The 10,971-nt window shown below is 48.0% G+C and overlaps 1 protein-coding gene across 3 annotated transcripts in view; it reads left to right on the top strand.

The window, feature by feature from the left end:
- trrap (transformation/transcription domain-associated protein) overlaps positions 1–10,427 on the top strand; it is a 72,013-nt gene extending 61,586 nt beyond the window's left edge. For 2 of the 3 annotated variants that reach the window (XM_029456023.1, XM_029456024.1), the window contains 7 exons: positions 347–608; positions 4,882–5,107; positions 5,194–5,411; positions 5,938–6,122; positions 6,296–6,499; positions 8,115–8,309; positions 9,236–9,520. In XM_029456023.1, the coding sequence (XP_029311883.1) occupies positions 347–608; positions 4,882–5,107; positions 5,194–5,411; positions 5,938–6,122; positions 6,296–6,499; positions 8,115–8,309; positions 9,236–9,520 (1,575 nt within the window). Of the gene's footprint in view, positions 1–346; positions 609–4,881; positions 5,108–5,193; positions 5,412–5,937; positions 6,123–6,295; positions 6,500–8,114; positions 8,310–9,235 lie in introns of all 3 variants that reach the window. The other variant, XM_029456022.1, reaches the window with a different exon arrangement.
- Positions 10,428–10,971: the final 544 nt, after the last annotated feature.

Genomic DNA, 10,971 nt, shown 5'->3' with positions numbered 1-10,971 from the left:
GTGTATCTGTGTGATTATCTGTGATGGTTTGGGGCACTCAGCAGCAGCTGCAGGCTCTATGCTTCGTTCCACTGGGCACACAGGGGCATGCTAAGCCATCATCTCCTTCCCTCCCTTCCATTTCTTTGGTTACTGTAGGACTGTGTGTGTGTGTGTGTGTGCGTGTGTGTGTGTGCGTGAGTGTGTGTGTTCATCCAGGACTTTGAGTTATAAAGTATTTCCATGTGTCAGACATCCGACTCAACCGATACAATAAAAACGATTCAGATTGGAGAATTATCTTTAATTATTATTACTACATGTGTAACCTTTTCTCACGACTCCTCTCCCTCCCTCCTCTCTGCAGGTCTTGAGGCAGCTCCAACAGGGCCTGGCCAAATGCTACTCAGTGGCCTTTGAGAAGAGTGGTGCCGTGTCTGACGCCAAGATCACACCGCACACACTGAACTTTGTCAAGAAGCTGGTTAGCACCTTTGGTGTGGGCTTGGAGAACGTCCCTAATGTTTCCACCATGTTCTCCAGTGCCGCCTCCGAGTCGCTGGCCCGTCGGGCCAAGGCCACAGCGCAGGATCCTGTTTTCCAGAAGATGAAGGGACAGTTCACAACAGGTTGGTTGGCTTTTAAAATAAACCCACATCTGGCTGTAAAGACAGAAGCAGACAGAAAGAAGAAGCAAGCGTTGCAGAGCCCTTTCATTGTGAGGTTCTTTACGGTCTGCTGCGTTTACTGTTCGAACTCTGCTGTTAACTTTTAGCACCGCTGCTTGACCTCTTTGCGTCTTCGTCAAAACACTTGGAGATTTGAAGAGACATAAAATGAAGCGTACGTTTTCAGGCGACCAAAAGAAAAGAGCAGTTTTGTGAGTGTTAGACGAGGTGTGTGCCCAAGGTAGCAAAACCCGCAGCTCTTCTCAGCAAACAAGGCAGCATCCGTGTTGCTCTATGAGACGGGCTGTGGCCTCTGTAGCTATATATTGAACCGGTCACGTGATGTATGCACTGATGCTGCTCATATCCCCGCTGTCTGGACAGACTGGAGCATCTGGAGCATTGGTGTTCTGCAATGTAATTAAGGTTTCCATCCAGATGATTTGATTTAGGGACGGGTTGGAGGGGGTGACTGGTCAGAAACAGGTGTGTGTGTGTGTGTGTCTTTGTTACACTGTGTGCACACGCCCACACTGGCTTTGATTATACACCAGTCAGCTGCATTTCTAATCTAAGCTGGTGCAGCACTGCGGTGATGATCTCAGTCGCGGGTTTGATGAGTGCTCTTGCCTCAGCTGAAGCTATGAAACTGTGTTGTAAAAGTTTAGTCTTAGTAGGGTTTAAAAGTCTGTAAAACATTATTTGTTGCAGCACTGTAACTGAAACTGTAATGAAATTGTTTAAGTTCTTGGCAGCTGCTTAAATCCGAGTGAAATAGTTTCTCAATGCAGGTTTTATAGACTTACCGTCCACCAGAGGCCGAGGACAATGAGTTCCACCATATCGGCACTTGCCAACCCCTTGTTGGTGTGGTCATCGATGTATGAAGATAGGCAGCTCTCTGATCCATCCCCAGGTTTGGATGAACACATTTCAAAAGCAAAGCTGTCGTGATATTCATGTGTTGGCTTGTAAGGCGATGATGAGGCCTCCAGTCGCTCTGGCCTGCGTGCAAGCGGAGGAATCCAACAGGACAGGTGCACTTCTAGTTGAGCCATGGTCTCCTCTGAGACGTTTATTTCCTCTAAACAATCATTCCCCTGTTTTTGGAAGCCACGTGTGTGTTTTGCTACATTACATAAGGGAGTTGAGCCACAGTTCACTAGACTTGGTCTAAACAAGGACTGTCTGCCGCTTTCAGCAGTCAAATAAAGTTCTTTCTCTTCTTCTCTCCTACACACTGACTGCACATACATTTCCACACAGCCACTCCTCCCTCTCCTTCCTCCTCCCCCCCCTCTCTGCTTTTCATCCCTCTCTGATTTTGCCCTCCACTAGTCATGAGAGTGGCCAATAGAGCTAATGTGTTTGGCCCTGGGATAGTGGAGGACAAGGACTGAGAGTGAATGAAAAATAAAAAGATCACCTGACTGAGAGAGAAAAGCCGTAGTAAGTGTGAGCCAGAGCTGACGAGCATTAAATCACAGAGTGGAGCCTAAAAGATGGAAGAGAGGAGATTAGCAGATAGAAAACAATGGGAATAAGAGACCGAGAGGAAACATGGCGACAGGTGCGATGGCGTTAGCGGCAACAGCACGTGGACTGTTTGAATGAACAACACAAACAAAGAGTGAGCGAGACTCGGAGCGAGCGCCGTGCTGATGAATCTTACCAGATGTTGCAGTCCCAGCTGTGCTCACGCAGCCAGGCATCACCAGGGCTTCTGCGTCGCAGGGTGCCTGCCGACCATCGCTACCCAGCTGTCCCCGCAGCGACGTGGGAGCAGGGCCGACAGAGACTGAAACCACACAAGCCTTCCAGAGCGGAACAAACAGGGTTTACAGAGCTGCTGAGCAGCCAAGCTCCCATTCCCCGAACCACGTTAGTGGCTCACTCGCTTTCACAGGGTTTGTGGGCTGGAAAATGTGGGTTTATGTGTGCACATATAACATTTGGCAGCAGGGAGGCATTCAAATCCAATTACGGCGAATGCTATTTGCATGAGTTACTGTTTTAGCAGTGGATCTGTTCCAGAGACTTTTGTCAGAAGAGCTTCTTCTGAAAAGAATGCCCAAGTTTCCTGGCTTTATAATTCTGTGCCTATTAAATAGTCATTTGTCATGCTGACGTGACACGTACCACAGTTAAATGTCATTCTGTGTAGCAATTTGGCTTAGCACCTAGCGTATGTAGCTTCAGCTGCTACTCGGAACGTTTCAATCTGAACTTTTACTGCCAGAATCGGAATTAGATTTATTGCCGAGAATTTAAAATCGTAAAATAAATGAAAGTATTCTCTATCTAAAGTCTAGTCTGTGTCAGCGGGGGTCCCGGGTATTAATGAGGCCAGGAGCGGTTGTGGTCCTCTCTGCCTACATGCACGCTGCTGTGCCGACCTCCGCTACGACCTGTTGCGCTCAAAACATCAGCTCACCAATCACACATCTTAAAAAAATGTTGTTGATTCCCTCCCACCGCACACATTCATACAAGCCCACACCGAGTCAGGCACCAGGGCGGCACATGAGGGACGGATGCTTCTCTACTCAGAGGTTGCCCACCTCCCGATTATAGATCCATAATTTGGTCCAGCAGTGCAGAGCCTCTGCTGTGGCGTGTCAGGCGGGGGCAGAACACCAGCCCTGCTTTCCACACACAGGTCAGAGTGCAGCCTGGATGCTTTCCACACTGCACTCTGTGTCTCGGCACACTATTCCCCTGAATAGACAGAGCAGGGGTCAAAGATGAGTTCAGGGGGACTGAAAACAACTCTCTTCTGTTCTCGCTGGCTTTACTCCACTTGGCACAGAGCACCGCTGTGTTTTCTCTCAATAACTCTCTGCAGGTTTAATATTGTCGCACTATATTAACTGTAATTAGAGCTAACAACAAGGTGAAATGTTGCTTTCTACTTGTTTGCAGAAAAGGCCTTTTGTTGCTCATGTTTGACGGCATGTTAACTACTTTAAATATTCAGGTGTTTAGTAATACCGCGTCTGATGTGCAGCCGTCTCCACATTTAAACAGGTGAAATGCTGTATATCTGATAAAGATGGAATGATATTGCTTCACGGCTGCGGAGGCGTGGAGCATGTCTCGCCTTTTCTATTTGTAGGCATTATACACTTTTATGGCGCTGAATTGTTGTCGGGTTGCAATTCCTCAGGACTGTTTCAATTTTCCCTCTCCTATCGAGGCAGGTGAATTGTAGGCAGACGGATGGCGAAATAGGGCCACGCCGAAAAAGAACATTGGCTGTTTTAAAGGGCTTATTTAAAGTATTAGGAGGTCTCACTCTGGGAGAGATTGAACGGGTTGGAAATGGCAAGGTCTTGCAGTTTCATGGATTCATTATAACAGGCGGCACAACAGGGTGTACTGAAATGGGAGAGGTGTGTGTGTGTGTGTGCATTCATGTTACAGAGATGTCCTGGGGGCTTTACTCTAAAATGGAAAACCTGCCTGGCTCACTTCCCCCTCCTTCCGTTGTTATTGCTGCAGCTCATCACAATATGTTATGTGCAATATGAGTTGTGACTTGAAACAGGAATTTAATACTTTAAGACTCTCAATTTTATAGCTCTAATTCAATCAGCTCCCAGCCTACACCGAGGGAGTTTTAAGTCGATGGAGCAAACCGTTCTCCTTGTGACGCCAGCCTGCAATGAATAACTTATCCGTGAAGTTCCCTTAAGCAAGGCACTTCACCAGGACGCTGGAGCCGAGTGGCCGACGGTGCAACGCCATATTTAGAGCGGACATTTCCCAGATGTGACTTTCTGTAACCACTTTACCCTCCCCTCGGCAGAACGGTGCAAAACAAAAGGTGTTCTTGGTCCCATCTTACCGTGTGAATGGCGGGTAAAGCATTGAAATGTCATCTGAACAATTCTCAACTTCTGTGTACCGTGGCGTTTTCCTCAGCATGTGTTTTAACCCCTCATGATATTTTATTTGGCGAGGTTACTTGGAGACGCGTTGGTATTTATAGCACAGGTTTTGGGAGAGTGTTGCTGCAGGAGAGGTCAAAGGTCAAACACACACACCTGGGAGCAGCCTGTTCCAGTCTTGTACTGTTGGCAGCTCCACTGGAGTTATGGGGTTAGTGTCTTGCTGAAGGACATTTTGAGGATACTTGATAGCGCGTTGACTCCCCCACTTTCAAATCACCCGCATCTGCTTTTGTACATTTGTTGTTCTCCCGTCTCTGACTTTCCTCTTTTGCCTCGACCAGACTTTGACTTCAGCGTGCCAGGCTCCATGAAGCTTCACAATTTGATCTCCAAGCTGAAGAAGTGGATCAAGATCCTGGAGGCCAAGACCAAGCAGCTGCCCAAGTTCTTCCTCATCGAGGAGAAGTGTCGCTTCCTCAGCAACTTCTCCGCACAGACGGCCGAGGTGGAGATCCCCGGGGAATTCCTCATGCCCAAACCTACACACTATTACATCAAGATAGCGAGGTAACGGACTCTTACAACACCTCTTTTATTAAAAGACTGTGGATAAGATACACGTGGAATCATCTCTCTCTCTCTCTCTCTCTCAGGTTCATGCCCAGAGTGGAAATAGTTCAGAAACACAATACAGCAGCACGCCGTCTGTATATCCGCGGCCACAACGGCAAGATCTACCCTTACCTGGTGATGAACGACGCATGCCTGACCGAGTCGCGCCGAGAGGAGAGGGTCCTGCAGCTTCTCCGCCTCCTCAACCCCTGTCTGGAGAAGAGGAAGGAGACCACCAAGAGACACCTCTTCTTCACCGGTAGGTTAATTCTTTTAATGAGCTGTCTCCTTTTTAATTGTTCTTCTCTTTCTGTCGCCGTCTCACTTAAACACTCGATTTCAATTCGCTTTCAAACGCTACTTCCTCTCCTGTCGTCCCCGTGTGGTTTGCCTCCGCCCAGATGTTTGCCCACTCTCCATTTCATGCACTTGATTCGTTTGTTTAAGGGGAAATATGGCCGGGGATTTCAGCGGTCCCTCCCGACTGGAATGGCTGATATAGATTTGGGGTGTATGTAAATGTTTAGACTGCTTTCACTGGGCGACCCATGCTCGGCCTCTCGCCTCCTTTGACCCAGCTTGGTGTTGAGCGATGGCGTGTCTTCAGTGCAGCTGTTTCCCAACTCTGGAGTATTTTAATTGTAGGTTTAGATCTGTGGTAAAGCAGACTGTTTACATGTTGTGAGTCACTGACTTAGTGGTTTCTCTCTCCTCTTCCCTCCATCTTCTTTCTTCCCTTCTCTTTTCCCACCTGTCTTCTGTGTCTCCCTCCCTCCGTCTCTCAGTGCCCCGAGTGGTGGCAGTGTCGCCTCAGATGCGGCTGGTCGAGGACAACCCTTCATCTCTGTCACTGGTGGAAATCTACAAACAACGCTGTGCCAAGAAGGGCATCGAACACGACAACCCCATCTCCAGATATTATGATCGCCTGGCCACTGTGCAGGCCAGAGGCACGCAGGCCAGCCACCAGGTATGGAGACTGAACTGTCCATCGTCCTGCTGCGTAATATTAATGTTTTTAGTGGCTGCATTGCAGCATCTCTGGAGCGCTAGAGATTTCCTGTTGATATTTTAGATGTCTGTAACATGATCTGCTCCCTGGTTGACCACTAACCTGTCCTCCCTCCTCCTCTTCACTTCCAGGTCCTGCGGGACATCCTGAAGGAGGTGCAGGGGAACATGGTGCCTCGCAGCATGCTGAAGGAGTGGGCTCTCCACACCTTCCCCAACGCCACCGATTACTGGACCTTCCGGAAGATGTTCACCATCCAGCTGGCCCTCATAGGTCTGGCCGAGTTCATGCTGCACCTCAACAGGCTCAACCCAGAGATGCTGCAGATAGCACAGGTAGGAAACCAACGAGCAGAGACGTGTTGGACCTTCTGTCAAGGGCGAGTGGCGTTCATGTGACGGGCGGGCTAATTCAGTAGATATACGCTCTCAAAGATGCATTATGAGATCACCATTACCGTCTCCATATCCGGCCGTGTGAATTACAATTTTCCCCCATGACATTCACGCTCGGCCTATCAGTCAGTCAGCGACTGTCAACGCGAAGGATGTTGTGACAGAACGTTATATTCAGTCCCTCTGCTCTACAGCTATCAAAGACGCTTCAATTTGAAGAGGTCGTGTTTGTGCGTGCGTGCCTCTCAGTCCACGCGCGTCCGTCTGCCGCTCGGCGTCCGCAGACAGCTTTCTAAAAGTCATTATTAAAGATGATTGTGTCAGTCGGCCACCCCACCCCTCTGATCCTAATCGGCCTTTGCTGACAGGCGTTCCTCCGGGCAGCTAAGCGCTGGTATTAAGCCCCCTCTCTGCCTGTTCCACTCCGCAGATCCCATTAGACACAGCAGGATTACGGTACACACACACAAACATTACACACAAACAGAGAGCGAGTGCAAGGACAGGACATCACAGCCACAGCATTGTGCTCCCCCCTGGCTAAATGGAGACCTTATGTTCCTCCAAGTTGGCACTTTTAGAGCTCAGTGATGCTTTGAGGCATCAATCATTTAAAAAAAGGCCGTAATTCAGTCGTATGTTTAATTCTTCCAGCGGCTTCATAAGACACCCCTTGATCTCGTGAGAATCTCCTCTTGGAAGAATGTCTCTCTCTGCTCTGATATCGTTGCCACTTGTTCTGAACATGAGCCCGTATCTGTCATTTCTCCCACTCAAGTTCACAGCCCAAAGCCACCAAATGTGTCGAGCTAGTGTTGCGTCATCCCATTCACACCAGCCCCGAGCTGAAGCCATCGCTGGCCACTCGTGTGGTGATTTAGCATTCTGAGTGCGGCCTCCACAGCCAACTGTCTACGGGCTTATCTGAGCCTCCGGGGGGGGGTTGCTGGTGTCTCAGCCCACTGCCTTGAGGGCCTCCTGCTGGGGCCTGGAGGAGCAAATGACAGTAGGAGAGAGAGGGGAGGGAATTAAGAAGAAGGAGGAAGGGAGGGAAAGAGGCGAGACGGAGAGGGAGAAGGAGCTGGAATGAGAATGCTCTGCTATAAAGCTGTCAGAGCCGCTCACCTTTTCATATAAGGGAGCTTATCTTCCCTGGAATGGCTGCTCGTGTAGCAGTCCTCTCACACATAAATGCAGGCTTAAAGATGAAAACGTGGCTGTATATATTTAAGTCAGCGGGGAGCGGCGGGGAACGGGGAGTGGGAGTGAATTGAGGATTATAGATGTTCTGCTGCTGATAGTTTGACGTGCGACTGTGTCTGGGCCACGCAGATCAATAACTGCAGCCATTTTGTTGGTGTGAGCTCTTTCTGTAACTCCTTTCTGAGGAAGAGATATTTTCTTGCAGGGCTCATGTGGTGTTAGGGTTGTGGAGAACAGGGAGGACTTGTAGATATGTTTTCTTTAATTGGTTTTAAGCAGGTACAATCCCTCACACACACACACACACACACACACACACTTGTGAGACTTTAACCTGCGTTTCTGTTTGCAGGACACGGGAAAGCTGAACGTCTCCTACTTCCGCTTCGACATCAACGACGCCACGGGCGACCTGGACGCTAACCGCCCCGTTCCGTTCCGCCTGACGCCAAACATCTCGGAGTTCCTGACCACCATCGGCGTCTCCGGCCCGCTCACAGCTTCGATGATCGCCGTGGCACGATGCTTCTCACAGCCCAACTTCAAGGTAACTGGTCACACGAGTTGGTGGAGACCAAAACAGAGCAAGAAGAAGGCCGACTAGTGGACTTTATCTACTTTACGTGATCACGTGTCAGTGTTGTGTCCTTTGCCCCCAAAGTGGCAAAATATTGAGTTATTGTAGGTTTGAGGAAAACATTTTGCATCCTTGTTAAAATAATGCATAAAAGCGTTAAAAGCCTCCTGGCAGGGGTTAAGGAGAAATGTTTCTTAAACGCTTAAACTTCGATAAACCCAGAGAGGAAGTTCAACCAGACAAAACAATGCAATAAAAGCACGAGCGGTCGCGGTTTCATAACGCATCTGCAGCTGGACCGTGATTACACGTGTGTCTACGTATCGGTCAGACTCGTGTGGAGGGAGCAGGAGCGCTTAAGATGCAAATAAACAAAACACTTCCAGAGTCCCGTTTCCAGGGAACACAACACACACGTCACAATCATCCACTCAAATATATTGAAGCCTGCAACCGTATAAACACTTTAGGTAATGTAAGGGAACAGTGTGAACCTAGGTAGGTGATGATTGCTGCTGTTATGGCCCCATTATGGTTTAGGCGGCTTCCTATTTCAGTACTGCGTCGCCACAACGGGCTGCGAACAACACGGAGATATTTCCTTGAGGATGATTGACGCACCCTTAAGTGGACTCAACAGCTTTGTTTTATGTGTATGTTCGAGGTTGGCAGCAAATATCTTCTCCCTCTGTACAGGGAACCTGTACGATGTGCATGAAAGCTCTGGAAAAAGATAGTAAATAAACTAAACTTTCCCGCTCTGGATGGAAATTATTTAATAATTTTCCTTTTGTCAAAACTGATTGTGAGTTCAATGAATTGAGTAAGTAAGTTTCGTCGTACACGTTTCTACTCCCATTAATTCTTGACATCTTCATTTCCTCCGCCTCTGACAGGTGGACGGCATCCTGAAGGCCGTCCTCCGCGACGAGATCATCGCGTGGCACAAGAAGACCCAGGAGGACACGTCCATGCCTCTGTCGCCGGCCGGCCAACCGGAGAACATGGACTCGCAGCAGTTAGTCTCATTGGTCCAGAAGGCTGTCACGGCCATCATGACCCGCCTCCATAACCTGGCTCAGTTCGAGGGCGGAGAGAGTAAGGTCAACACCCTGGTGGCTGCGGCCAACAGCCTGGACAATCTGTGCCGCATGGACCCGGCCTGGCACCCCTGGCTCTGAGGAACAGAGAGGATAATAACGTGACATTAAAGGAGGGGAGTGAGAGGAGACGCAGGGACAGAAACATTACTTTTACGATCCGGCGAACAGACGATGTAACACGTTGGACTCTTCCTCTCACGATCGAAGGACACTGAAATAGTTTCAAAGTGGAATCAGGTGGAACAAAGACCCTGACTGTCACATTGATAGTCTGATCAGGGCTTGCCAGTATTCATAATAGTTATATCTGGACTAAATCTTTTTATCAAAACACGATTTCTCCTTCAACTTGTATTTATTTTTATAACTAAACGACAGGGACTTTACGTGTGATGTCATGTCTGACAAGGAGACAGTACAAATATCTTCGTTGGTATCATAATGAGCCACTCACTCAAGCGTATGGGAGTTATTTTCTTTATTTAAGAGATGGGGGAAATCTTCTGTTGTCTGCTTCAGCTGCGTCTGTGTTGTATTTCTCCGACAGGTTTTACACTTTGATTCTTCGCACCCTAAACAAGCCATTTGTCCTCTCATATTTAAACTGAAACGTGTGTTTTCGCTTCCTGCACAATGATTTTATTGTCCTGTGAAACAGATGATGCTCTTTATTTTTTATTGTTGTTGTTATTATTATTATTATTATTACAAAAGCCATTTTACTTTATTTCTTTGAGTTTTTGCATCAGCCCTGGTGTAACAAAGTGAAACTTCAGGGCGACTTGACACTGTAGCTGTAACGGCCGTAATGCAAAGCTGCATATGCATATTCCTCCTCTTTTTGTAAAGGTACAATGCTTATTTTTTTTTTCAACAGAAGGATTATCTCTCGCCTTGTAAATACGCATTTTGTTTTAATAAAATGCTCTTTTTAATACAGACGCTGCAGTCGCTCTTGTTACGGCAACCTGCAGCCTTTCTTTAAGCTGTGTAATCATTTCAATTAATGAATCTCAAACTATGCTCATTACCATAAAGCAAAACTCACAATTAGTTTTCCATCGGAGTTAGTTTTTTTTTTACACCAGCTGTAAAACGGCAATAATAACCAGTAATCCCCGTCTGCGCCTCACATCTACTGCATCACTGTCACAGCCATAATCACCCTGAAGGACGCACTCTTGGATATTATTGCGGTGATAACTCATGCTGTGAAAAGACTTCAGACGATCCATTCTCTGACGTTAAAAAGTCTATTGCCGGCATCCTTGCGGTGCACAGTTAGTAGACATTTATGGAGAGGCATTTGGGCGCAGCAGTGTTGAATCAAAGTGCTGCTCCGTCTCGTGGAGGTACAATAACCTTGTGGTCATTCCCTCCCTCTGGTTAGAAAGTCCTGCGGAGGTGTGGCGAGGCGTTTCTCTCCTCCCCTGGTGTTTTGATTAATGCGTGCCAGTAGATCTCCGAGTGGGCCGGCCTCGCTTGACTTACACACAGTGTCAGCCAGCCCGCCTGCACTCGTAAACAAA

This window comes from Cottoperca gobio, chromosome 19, assembly GCF_900634415.1.
Source record: "Cottoperca gobio chromosome 19, fCotGob3.1, whole genome shotgun sequence".
In the NCBI taxonomy this organism is placed as follows: Eukaryota; Metazoa; Chordata; class Actinopteri; order Perciformes; family Bovichtidae; genus Cottoperca; species Cottoperca gobio.
Note: the sequence above shows the minus strand (reverse complement) of the source record. Positions and strands in the feature narration are given on the sequence as shown.